Raw genomic sequence first — 13,463 nt, forward strand, 5'->3', positions numbered from 1 at the left:
ATTTCTGTATCAGACAATGAATTCCAAACCCGAATCAAAGAACTCAAATCATATAGTGATGATCATATGATTTGTGTGATAGAAGACGCCACCACGTCCTCAAATATAGTTGCAACCGGGAGTGTGCTTATAGAAAAGAAATATATAACAAGTTGGTGGGAAGTTGGACATATTAAAGATGCGATGGTTGATTCGGGTACTCATTGATAACGCGCATTTAGTGGGTTGTCATGATGTGGGTTTAAAGAGAAGGAAATTCAGATGGTTAAATACGAATTACATTAAGCTATTTATTATCTATAAATGATTCAGAATCGCCACCTCTGCTTTTCTCACTGCATACAGAATCCGTTTGAACCAAAGAAAATCCAGTTTACATTACAAAACCTACAATTTCTACAAAAAAATAAAAAAAAATGAAATCCGAATAATCCGAGGCGTATATCTATATATGTACATAGTGATGCAGGCTCGATTAGTTTTGTCATGTATATGGCTATCATTTTCTTTCACTCGATATGTTAAACTTGTCCCTTCAGGTTTGACTTTAAGATCAGGTCAACTCTTGATGCATTTGTCCCAAGTATTTGCTGTGCATCGGGTACAGCCTGAGAGATTTGAAGTAACGTCTTTGTTTTCGTAATTTATATTTACAATTATGTTATAAATCATGAGAGACATCTACCATTAAACTAATACGTTTGGCAGTGTCTGAACGCATCAGTTCCCCTTTTTTCAGCATCTGAAAAATAATTTATAACATTATGAGAATCTATACGTTTACGACGATGCGTATAATATTATTATTATGAAGGTGTGGTACGGTACCTCTGTGGGGATATCGGGTGTGAACCAACGCAATAATACTCCAAGATGTACAACAGCTGGAATCAGTTTAAAAAGAAACGGCGTCGTCACCTGCAAAAGGAAATATGGTTAATAAAAACTTGCGTGTCGAAATTGCCACGTGTAAAATATACATACCAGGCTGAGAGCTGTTGTGCCTAGAAGCAGTAGATACAACTTTCCCTGCAAAATGCATGTTTTTTTCATTTATAAATTTCTTATCTTGTGATAACATAAAACAATAATAATTGAAATATTACCTCGATTAGATGAAGATTCGAGGCACGACTTAACAGAACAAAAGCAAATTCCCCGATTTGGGCAAGGGACATTCCAACCTACATAAACTTATTAACTAAGGCTCGTTTGTCAAAAAAAGATAAAATATTTGGCTAAAAAAGAAGCAGGTTGAACGATGTGTCCCAAAGTGTACTTTTATAGCACGTAACCTCCTAATACATTGTTATCCAAAATTTATACTCTCACCGAAATAATATAATTTGGAAAAACATATTTGACACACCAATAGTTTACAGAAAAAAAAAGTCAACTAGGGGCGTGCATGAAACAGAAATAACCGATATAACCGAACCCAACCTAACATTGATGGTTTGATTTTATGTTCTTTTAAAAGAACTCGAATTTCCGATCTCATTTTCAGCTTTGCATGTGCCAAAAACAAAAAAAAACGAGCCGAGCCCGTAAAAATGGAACCGAATTTTATAACCGACCCCGTAAATCCGGACTTTTGTTATTGAATTTATGATTATAGTTCTATTTTTAAATGTTGAGTAATTTATATAAAAATTAATAAATGGTATATCCAAAATATTTTAATCCCAACTGTGAAATAATCAATTAATCATTAACCAAAAAAATTTTAGACCAAAAGAGTCAGATCCAAATTCATTATCTTGGACCAGTTTTTTTCAGCCCAAAAAACTTAAACCCAAATGGCAAACTTATAAAAACCAAAACCAAAACCAAAACCTAAAACAAACCAAATTGTGAAAACTGTAAAACGAATGGTTTTCAAAAACCCAAAAACCTAATCCGAATGGCCTGCCCATTTTGCCACCTCTAAATTAAGAAGTATAATTATAGATAGTCTAAAGCCTTACAAGAAGAGCAGTCTTGTTAGTGTATCCAAATCCTTTGACAACTGTAGCAACTACAAAAGTCTTTATAACCACCACCAGTATAACAGCTGCTAATAAGATATCAATGTGGTTCCATAGAAACTGAACATGAATAAGCATCCCGATGCTTGCAAGAAAAAGTGCAGCAAAAAAGTTGCGAATGGGTTCAACCTGAAGTAAAATAATTGCAAAAAAAAATGAATATAATAATGGTTGAGCCTATGTTGATAAGTTGATCTTACTTGTTCAAGAGTATGGTGAGCAAGATCGGTTGTTGATATCATCACTCCAGCAGCAAAGCTTCCCAGTTCAAGACTTAAACCCAATTTGTCACTACACTGAAATAATATAATAATAACTTGTTTTAATAATTAACAATGAGTAGTTATCATAAGATGCTAAAACGTTATGAAATTGTGGAACTAACCGATGCAACTATCAAGCAGAAAGCTACAGATGCCAACTGATAAAGTTCATTGGTCTGCAAATTGTCAATGAAATAACATATGAATCATTATGAAGAGAAATTAATCCTGTTAGATATCAATTAGGCCTGTAAACGAACCGAATGGACAAAAACGGGTGCATATTCATAGTTATTCATTTAACTTTAGCAAGCAGGAACAATTAATCTAAAAAAAAAATTATGTTCATGTTTGTTCCTTAAGAAAATAACATGTGTCTTCGTTCATGTTCGTTCGTTAAAATTCTAAACAAACAGTTCGTGAACGCAAACAAACACAAACAAACGTAAGTGAGCATAATTGAACAAACATCAAGTATCCAATAATGTCAACGTCTAAATTCATCATGTCATAAACATGCCCTCCTGTTTATTATGGGTTGAATGGACGTAAATGAACAAACAAAACCTGTGTTCATGTTTGTTCATTTAATTAGAGGAACATAAACTAACTTCCCGCCGAACGATTCACTGAACGTTCAGTCCGTTTACAGGCCTATATCAAAAAGTATACAAATTTAATCGCATTAAAAAGGGACATTAGTTACCTGGGATGATAGGCTCATCATTAGATTAAAGAACCAAGGTATGCAAGTTCGGGAGAATACCGACAAAACAGCCAAGAATGTAATTAAGGTCACCAACCTGATAACAAATGAAGAGAGCGAGCTTTATAAACTTAGAAAAAGTTAACAGTAAACAAAACTTGTAAGTTAACTACTACATTAAGAATTTAGTACAATTTTGCATATAGAAAATTAGTAGGTTCAGAGTCATTTACTCACGTCTTTGCCATAGACAACATGCCTTCAAAAATTCCAGAAGTGCCACCTAGGATTGGAAGTAGTGCAAATAATAAACCCACTGCACAATCCTGTCACCCAAAAAAAACATTAAGAATAAGTAATGCATAAATTTGGAATAAAATATAAAAAGATATACAGATACATCTATTAACAATAGAGGTTGTATGCACAAAAATAAATCTTTGACAAAAGTTATTCCCTTTTTACTTTAACCTTTAGACAGAGAATATAAAAAAGAAGAAACTTACCTGCAAGATAAGTGTGCCAACTGTCACTTGCCCATAAAGAGTGGTAATACTATTCTTTTCCATCAAAAACTTCAAAACCTGGGTATACCAAAACAAAAATACGGCATCAAATATATTTGTTAATGACGAATTAATACTTTAATAAAGTAATATTTTGGATATTTCAGTTTTGTCATATGTAACTACCACTGCTGTTGATGACATAGACAGAAAGGCACCAACAAATACACCTTCAGAAGCTTCACCACCACATAACTGCAAAAGAAAGATAATAACTAATTAACTATCAATGTCCACTAACAAAAACTATATTGGTTTTGAGTATTCACTAAACATGAAACTAATTCTAGAGAGAATTTTTCGTTTAGAAATCTTAACATTATAGAAAATAAAATGAGCCTTGCAATAAGAATGAGAAATCTATAAAAGATATACACACCACAGCAATTACTCCAGACAAGCACATAAAAAGAAATATCTGGACCAAACCTCCTAATATGGCAACCGTTCTGACAACACGAAGCTGAAATTACACAAGAGTGAAAACGTGATTATGAGTGTCACACGCACAGTAAATTACTGTTATATGATTAAATTTCTTTATGCAAGCTTCGCATGTGTGTAAAAAAGAGGAGGTTGAAAAACCTTTGCGGCTGAAAACTCCAATCCCAATGCAAAAAGAAGAAAAATTACACCAAACTGAGCAACAGTCTCAACCTGCATGAATATATGCACAAGTGATAAGAATCAACACAAAGTAACCAGAGGAAATTACATCTTTCGTCCTTGGGATTTGTCAAAAGTTACAAAAATTGTCTCTGATGTGGACATATTTACACTCTGCGTCCCTGCATTCTGTTATCCTATAATCCATTTAAAAGGGCTGGCCCGTTTATCTTAGTTTGCACAAATTAAACACTTTGTATTACTTGTATTTGGGCTTTAAGACTATAAACAGGCCCGTTTGTAATCGATGTTATGTTTGTATACCATCAATTGATTACGGTATTTGACGACTGAAAAGAACGGTGTTAGACGGTTGCCTTCAACCGTCATAAGCGAGCAGTCGCACCTTTTATGGAATGCCACCTCACCCCTATATAATCCGATGTCCAAACAGTTTGTGATTAATCAATACAGTCTGTTATTGTAAGCAATACAATTCTGTTCTTGTTCATTATCTTATTTCTTTTTCACAAAATATATACGAGTTGTGCATGTGTGCTAATCAAAGTAAGAAACCACAATCAAAGTTCAACAAGTAGACGATCCATGGGATGCCAACCCATTCACTACTTCTTTACAGTTTTGTTCCCTGGTCTAGGTAAAATGACTAAAACTGTAATGGAACAGACAAAAGCAAGGGTGTGCGGAGTAATTATGTCACGTCAGGGAAAACTTTTGTAATTTTTGTCAAACCCAGGAACAAAAATTGAAACTTAGCATACTATTTAATACAATGCGTACCTGAACCAATTCATTAACAAAGCTAAGTCCACCTGGTCCAATCAAAGATCCTGCTAGCAAGTATCCTGTAATAACCTGTATTATAATGTGCAGACATGTATTAGAATTATGAAGAGATGGGAGTACTGAGCATATATATATATATATATAATCAACAATGACCAGACCGGCTGTCCAGCACAAGCAAATGCAATGCCACCACAAGTTGCGGAAACAATGACAACAACCAAATCCGATATCAATCTGTTAAAACTTAGGCATTAGCTAACAAATTCTAGAAAAACTTGAATTATAACAGAAAAAAGTGTACCTTAAGTCTAATTGGAGCACAGGATACTTAGATTTGGGATTAGACATGATAAAGACATTGTCCTGAGCAAAGATTGGAAGATAAGATGAATTTCTTGATAGAATTTGGATTTCATATTTGCACACACATAAACAAACATATATCAGAAAAAGAACATTTTATTCTAAAGGTTACCTTGCTATCTATTAATCTTGGTGTATCTTCAGGACGGTTTTCATTATCCAAATTGAAAACATCGTGAAGCTGAAATGACCTAAATATCCAAGTAACGTGAAGGTTAGTTATATTACGCTACTGGTTTCCACATAACCAAGGGACAAGAGTAATGAGGAACGTTTTAAGTTTGTTATCACTGAAATTGAATCAAAAGAGGTATAAATATCACATCTATGCGCTATGGTGTGAATAGATAGTTAAAAGTGAACATAATGAGCTGCACGTACTTCTCCTCTTTGCTTTCATTTCTCTTCGACTTGACTCTAGCAACGGTTTCCAGAACTGCCTGACATATGAAACTTGTCAAAAACTAATGATAAAAACCATAACCTTAGGATTGGTACAGAATTTAATGTGAATATGACAGAGCACAACATCATAGCACCTAACTCAGCCAGTTTATCTTTACAAATGAATAGAATGATACTTGATGTTTCAAAAAAGAGAGTCAATAGCATTTATACGCGCACAGTTTGCTTTATTAGCCATAAAGTTTGAAACTTAAGCAAAAAAACCTCAAATCATGGGATTATATGACGTACCTGTTGCCCTGCAACACTGTTATTGAAGCTCCCAGGATCAGTAGCTGTAGTAAGATAGATAAATTAGGCAAAGTAAGTTACTTATTATGAATGCATATAAAAAATTTCAATTAAGACTTCACAGACCTAATTCCTAATGTGGTAAAATTAACAGGAAGATTTATCAATGTACCTAACTCAACTGTCTGCTCTATATATCTCAAAAATTATGAACCTCTGATCCTCTACTTTACAAAGTTAACCTAATTCTTAAATCACAATCAACTAGACATAATATCTATCTGCACCTAATTATCTGCCCTAATTAGCTCAAAAAAATAGTAATCTGATCCTATACTCTACAATATCAAACTAAGTCACAATCAATTAAACCTAGCAGAAACTGAAACGGCATAGTTTATCAAATTAAAAAGAACAGTGACGAAAAACAAGTATTAGATCTAACTAACTGACTAACTAACTAAAAGAGCAATAAAGTTACATATTATTTACGCATAGCACAATCTTTCAGTTAAGACTTCACCGTTTAAACAATTTAATAAACCTAATTCCTTGTGTGGGTAAATTAACAAGAACATTTCTCAATGTACCTAACTGTCTGCCCTAAATATATCAAAACCTCTGATTCTCTACTTTACAAAGTTAACCTAAATTTAAAATCACAATCAACTAAACTAATTTCTATGTGTACCTAATTGTCTGCCCTAATCAGCTCAAATCTATACTCTACAATATCAAACTAAATCAGAAATCATAATCAACTAAACCTAGCAGAAACTGAAACAGCTAAATTAGATCTAACTAACTAACTGATTAAAAGAACAATATAGTTATAGTTACATATTACTAATGCATATCAAAAAATTTCAATTAAGACTTCACAGTTCAAATGATTTCACAGACCTGACTGTCCTCCCTAAAGATCTAAAAACTATGAGCCTCTAAACTAGTAACATGAACTAACATCTGATCCTAAAGTCTACAATGTCAAACTAAATCAGAAATCACAATCAACTAAGCACATTTTCTAAAAACACCTAACTTTCTATAGTCTACAATGTGAAACTAAATCACATATTCACAATCAATTAAACCTAGCAGAAACTAAAACAGCACAATTCATCAAATTAACAAGCAGAATATCCTATGCTCCACAATGTGAAACTAAATCACAGATTCACAATCAATTAAACCTATCAGCAACAAAAACATCACAATTCATCAAACTAAAACAACAGAATATTAGATCTAACTAACTAACTAACTAATTAATTAAAAGAACTATCGATGCAGTCACTATCTCTCGGTGCGTTATCGGTCCTCATGTGAAGTCTCGGCATCGATAATATTTTCACTCTTAATTCTCAATTATTACTGTTTAATAATGTTAGTGTTTTTAGTATTAATCAGTTCCTAATTAAACCTAGCAGCAACTAAAACATCACAAATTCACAATTAATCTAATATTAATAAAATTAACCAACAGAATATCAGATCTAACTAACTAACCGTCAGACTGTTCATCATCGTTCTCGTTAAACTCCTTCTCAAGCGCACGATCAAGCATTCCAGCAAAGCTATCCTCCTTAGATCTATTATTATTCGATCCAGTAACCGTCACATTCACCACGTTAGCATCTTCGGTTAAGCTTATCGAGTCTTCGGCTGCAAGTAAACATGTAAAACAGAAGAAGAAGAAGAAGAAGAAGAAGAGATGAGGAAGTTGCTTCAGTGACATTGTGACGTCGCCGGCGGCGGTGACGGTGGCGGTTGCCGGCGGTGTATGACGGCAGTATGTGTGTTTTGTGTTGTGAATGGTATGGTGTGCTAAAGTGAGCCGAGGTGAAGTGTATCTTATGCCAACACTATCGTTCTTCTCATTTAACGCAAAGGTTTTTCTTTCTCTCTCTCTCCTAATAAAACCCTGCCAATTTTGCCGCTTGTCAATACGGTCATTATCTTTTAAGTAATTTCAACCAATTTTCATATATGGTCATTATCTTTTAAGTCATTTCAATATATGACATTAAAATTATTGGTTTATTTCTACTAAATCAATTATTACATATAACAAGTATTCTCCATATGAATTGACAAGAGACGAATAGTGAATTTTGTAGTGTTAATTAAAGTGTTTATTATGAATTATATTCAAAATAATAAACAATAAACATTCGATTCATAATATGTGGAATGAGAACAATCGACTTAGACTAAATCCTGATAACGTTAGCGGCTAAGGCTTAGCCTTTAATACCTAAAAATGCATATGATTATAAAACTAAAAGTTTTCAGGTTGACACGAAACCTAGAATTCGGACCCAAGAACCAACCGGAATTACTTCGGTTCAGGTTTGGGTTAGTATTTTCTTGGGTTCGAGGTTCTCGGGTCGGGTTAATTGGGGTTCAGGTAGGGTTTTCTTGGGTTGGGTTTCATGTTACGGGTAAAAGTGATAGCCCTACTTTCAACGATTATAAATAAGAATCACTACCTTCACTTTATACAACTTTAAATGTTTTAGTATTCTTCTAACTCAAAATAATCACTATTATTTACATTCATATTAAATAAACAAATTATTTTGTTATATTTAAATTTTCAGTTTTTATGTTGCTTGAGTATACAATTTTTTATTGTAAAATATAAAGTCAATTAAAAATTTGTCATACACAGAATATTAATGACAATAAATTTATCATGATCAATCAATTTCAAATTGTAAAGATTCCAATGATGATTATATCACCAAAGTTTAGATATATGATTTTTGGGATAATCTTGTTTTTTTTTTATAAACATGAGCAGAAATTTTCAAATGACATCATATTAATTGATTAAAAGCTATGATAATTTATGTGTATGAATAGTTTTTTATTAGTATCATGGATATATATTATCATTTATTTAAAGTTCGTATGTACTTGGAGAACCTTTTTTTGTCACACGAACAATTATATATGGCTATATCAAGAGTTATGAGCAGGCCTATATTTTACTTTATTAAAATGTTACTTTATTAAGAGTTACAATCAAACATGAACTAAAGATTTTGATTTTTGATAAACAATGTATACCTGCTAATACAATCACAAATGTAATGTAAAAATAAGTTTTTACCTATTTGTAACATATTTGTGTAATCTTAGTTATGCAATTTCTGTAAGTTTAATTTAATTGTAATTGTACTAATAATATATAATCAATTTGTTGACTGTATTTCACTTATTGGTCAAAGTTTAAAATTTTCAACAATTACCCGTGTAATACACGGGCCTCAAACTAGTTTTATTAATATTAGACAGACGGGTAAACTAACCGAAACTTCAGTAAAGGTTCAGCGAAAAGTTTGTTTGTGTTCGTTCATTTATGTCTGTGAGCGTTCGTTTATTTATATTTTTTTATATCAAATTCGTTTATGTTTGTATACATATTAATATAGCATAATTGGATGTTATATGGATGAGTCATTTGTATTCAGTTATATATGTCTGTGTTCATTTACATAGTTCATGTACGGTCATTTTTGTCATTTATCTTTGTTCAGATATATTCATTTATGTAGGTCTGTTCGTTTAAATTTTAAACAAACGAACACGAACATGTTCATTTTTTTTAAATGAACATGAACAACAAGTATTTGTTTGATTAAAGAAACAATTGGTTACAAGAAGTAGCATTGTCATTCATTCATATAAACGTAATTAAATGGCATATCATAAATGACAAATTGTTTTCTAGGACCTGTCTGATCTTTCATGATGGATGTTGAAGTTAGGTTTTCGTTCCCATTGACTCGTGTTAACGGAAGCAATAAGCCCATTTCTCCTTATTTGAGCAATAAAAAAACCGTCCACCACCATATCTTCTGAAGCCACATGTGCACCCTCCATCGACAAAATAAACGAGAACAAAGATATAGGATCTCCTTGTTTAAGACCTCTAAGAGTATGAAATTCAGTAGTAAGGCTCCATTCATTAAAACATGTTTTTACTGAATGCATCCATTTATTGTCGAATCTATAAAAAAACATTTGTTTTCACAAAGTAATCTCAATTTAAAGAAACACACGTTTTCAATAGATCATTATTATAAGCTTTTTATTCTTCTTGTACCAAATGATCACTTCATTCGTTATTAATAAACCATACATATTATGTCAAACTTTGACAAAAGGCAACTTTTTAAGGCTAACAATCGAGCTCAACACCTTTTCCAACTGATTAGCCATTAATTTTGCGAGGAATCGATGATTCGTATTGCAAACCTATTAAATTAATCGAAATCCAGTCTTTGACGATTAAAGAGCTTATAACAAAAATAAAGACAAAATAAATTTTCGCACATGAATATCATAAAGAAAGCCATGTATGACTAATTAATCTTAACCATTAATTCATGAGAACAACATTATAAATGGTCAATTTTGTCTGGTTAACAATAACCACAAACAATAAGATCCTCAACCTCGTATCCTTAACCAAGAAATTTCCACTTTTAGAAAGTTGATTACAAATAAGAATCACCAATCCTTAAACCGTTATATTTGTTCGAATCACAAGCTTTGCAAATATTGAAAACAATGGCCCGCGTGAAGCAGACAACAAGTTTTGTTTCTATTTTCACACTAATATTATTTACGCAATGTTCTAAAACGATTTTAGCTCGTGGTTCTGCCCCTGCCCCTACCCCATCCGAGAAAGACGCATCCCCTACACCTGCGCCTGTCACTATTCTCACAGCAGGACCCACCGCTGACACCCCAATCGCAACTTCTGAACTTTTGGAACTCTCGTTGCCCGAGATTGGGATACAAAAGGCAGCGATACCACAAAGCCAGGGAGCTAAAGTGGCAAACAAACAACTAGAAGGAATTGAACGTAAAATCGAAGAATTCAAAACAGTCGTCACAAAACGGCAATCGGGGCCCGGGTCAGAAGCATCAAAGAATTGCCTTGCGCAATGCCAGGAAAATCTTGAATATGCGATTGATGGTGTCAAGATAAGCATTGAGAGCATCAACGATCTAGACCTTGAAAAGGCTAATGTTGATATTGCTGGTATCGCCACCGATGTCGAAGCATGCAACGATTGCTTCGCCGAATCAGGTAGTGAGGACAAAGACATCAAGGCTTTTACTAACTGGGTTAAGGGAGTCACCAAAGAATGCCTTAACAATCTCAAGAAAGCATAAATTTTAATACTTTAGCAAATGTTACTTATACAACAAGAAATTTAACAATTATTGTAAATTATTTATACATTAGGAAGATAAATAGTATAGGTTAATGAACATGCAAAATCATAAATGAGAAATGTCATTACAATTATTATAAATGTTTCAGCTCCGATTTGTATTGAGCACGAGCTAACTCGAGGTCTTAAGTTAAATTTGGTTGTTAAAACTCAAATGAGAAACAGGGTGAGCGTACAAAAATCCAATCAATAAATGGGGAAAATATTAATTTCCTTGTTTACGTTTTCAATTTCATTATCACATAAGAAACAAACTCTTAATAATATTTTTTTTAAGTTTAAAATGTTTTTTTTAAACATTAATAAAAGAGTTGGATAGAAACATCCAAACAATTTACAATGAAGTGGCAGGTAAGCGGGCAACAAGCTGCGCCGCAACCCCCTTTTGGATAGCAAACCCAATCCTACTAAAAACAAAGTTTCGATTCTTATGGGCCGATACGTTACTATGCACAACTTTTTGAACCCTATTCAAAAGGTTCATGGCATCCGGAGCTAAGAAACCAAAAGTGTAAAAGGCAAAGGGGATAAACACGTGTTGATTCTCCAAACAAGCTCTCTCGTGTTTGGCAACCTTGCCCGATGCTGCCTTCAATGTTGCCTGGCCTGCTACAAACCCATTGTCCCTAACCCCAACAAGAGGGGACACTCCTGTGAGGTCGACACAAGCGTGTTTTCCCCCTACCCACCCAAAACAAGAATATCGGTAAGAAAGTTTACGGGGGCTTCCTTTTTAGCCGAAATTCCGGCTCGTTTAAGAACATCGCATAGAACATCCCTCACCAAATCATGCCTGTACTTAAACCCATGCAACTCTTTGCAGTGAACCGCATGCTCGGCAAAAGAATCTAAACAAACCTTATGGCAAACTGGGCACGACTCATCTATCGGAAACAGAGGGATCATTAACCGATACTTCAGGATGGCCCGGTACTCCACAGCCGATATATGTTGGCCCAATCCTTCAATAGGAAGAACATTTAATAAATCTTGAGCCCGAGGAGCCCGAAGACACTTAAACACCGCTTTTCTGATGAGGGGATAAATCAAACTTCATTTCCAAACTCTTGATAATTCCACTATAAAGGGCACTCGCCAAAGCATGTTGGGCTTTAGGGGGGCGCGGTGTCTTTATTAGAGAAACCGCTAATATCAAAATCGGGAAATGAAACGTGCAACTGATCTATCGCACTCCCATAATCGGAGTCAAACCCATCAATACCACACCTCGAAGAATGTGGTCTTGCAATTCCCAAGATTGCGCCCTCGAGGCCACAAACACATAAGTAGAAACGACTGAAGCTGAACATAAACCCAAACCTCCAAAACGAGCCGGAAGTGATGCCAACCTCCATTGAAAATCTCCAAAGAAGGCACCACCACAAACCACGATGTCCTCAATCGCCCCCCGAAGGCCATTGTCAAACACAGAAACTGCTTCCCCTACATACATAGGTTGACATGTTCTAAGACCGAACAACAACTTTCCAACTCCCATACATGAGCGGAGCAAAAGGAGCTCGCATTGAGGGTCCCGCAAATGCGGGGGATAGCTCGTCAACTCCACAGCTTGCGAAGCCCTTTTCATAGTAAGTTCACTGATGAACCTGACATCCCGGCTAACGTCTCCCGCGAGGAGTTTCACACCTAGCACCGGTCTTCCAATCTCACAGGGAAACACCCCCTCCTGCACCTTAACCCCATTGAACGACGGCCAAAATACTTCGGTTTCTTAATATTAAGTTCAAGGCCCAGTCGGGAACCCTCCGACCTGATAATATCTAAAGCTTTAGCAACCTCTTTAGAGTCCCCAATAATTGTACCATCATCCAGGTACCAAGCATGAAAGAGAAGCTTACAGGAACTCTAGACTAGATGAATAAGTGGGTGCAGAACTAAGGCGAAAAGAAGAGGCCCCAAAGGGCCCCCCTGCTGAACCCCAGTGGTGGACCATATGTGGCCATCCCCCACATATAGCTTGGCCAGTTGGCCATATAAAAAGTTCACCCATAAGGAAATAGATGGGCATCGGGCCCGAACCTCATTAAGAAGGGCAGTCCTATCCACCAAGTTGCAGGCATTACAAAAATCAATAGTAAGCATAGCCAATGACCCATCAGAATGAAACTTACTTAAAAACCTGTTCGCGCTATGAAGAACGGCTTCTGCAC

The 13,463-nt window shown here is 34.8% G+C and overlaps 1 protein-coding gene across 1 annotated transcript; it reads right to left on the minus strand.

Moving 5' to 3' along the window:
- Positions 1 to 164: 164 nt before the first annotated feature.
- LOC143622498 (K(+) efflux antiporter 4-like) lies at positions 165 to 7,855 on the minus strand. Its single transcript, XM_077093628.1, has 21 exons — positions 7,547 to 7,855; positions 6,038 to 6,081; positions 5,723 to 5,781; positions 5,454 to 5,532; positions 5,280 to 5,341; positions 5,137 to 5,212; positions 4,970 to 5,044; positions 4,148 to 4,219; positions 3,942 to 4,025; positions 3,689 to 3,757; positions 3,503 to 3,580; positions 3,234 to 3,322; positions 2,997 to 3,093; positions 2,413 to 2,466; positions 2,228 to 2,323; positions 1,968 to 2,156; positions 1,107 to 1,184; positions 985 to 1,029; positions 829 to 918; positions 686 to 742; positions 165 to 608 (listed from the first exon to the last, which is right to left on the minus strand). The coding sequence occupies exons 1-21, from the start codon at positions 7,773 to 7,775 to the stop codon at positions 522 to 524; spliced, it is 1,809 nt and encodes a 602-aa protein (XP_076949743.1). The 5' UTR covers positions 7,776 to 7,855; the 3' UTR covers positions 165 to 521.
- Between the last annotated feature and the right edge of the window lie 5,608 nt (positions 7,856 to 13,463).

Source organism: Bidens hawaiensis, unplaced genomic scaffold (assembly GCF_021521415.1).
Source record: "Bidens hawaiensis isolate Kalapana, Puna unplaced genomic scaffold, B.hawaiensis_p1.1 tig00003141_1, whole genome shotgun sequence".
Classification (NCBI taxonomy): domain Eukaryota; kingdom Viridiplantae; phylum Streptophyta; class Magnoliopsida; order Asterales; family Asteraceae; genus Bidens; species Bidens hawaiensis.

Excerpts from the sequence above, each read along its gene's own strand:
- LOC143622498 (XM_077093628.1), bottom strand. The coding sequence starts at position 7,775 with ATGTCACTGAAGCAACTTCCTCATCTCTTCTTCTTCTTCTTCTTCTTC. Across the intron at positions 5,533-5,722 it reads AATGAAAGCAAAGAGGAGAA|GTCATTTCAGCTTCACGATG; the intron begins GTACGTGCAGCT and ends TTGGATATTTAG. Across the intron at positions 919-984 it reads GCACAACAGCTCTCAGCCTG|GTGACGACGCCGTTTCTTTT; the intron begins GTATGTATATTT and ends TTCCTTTTGCAG.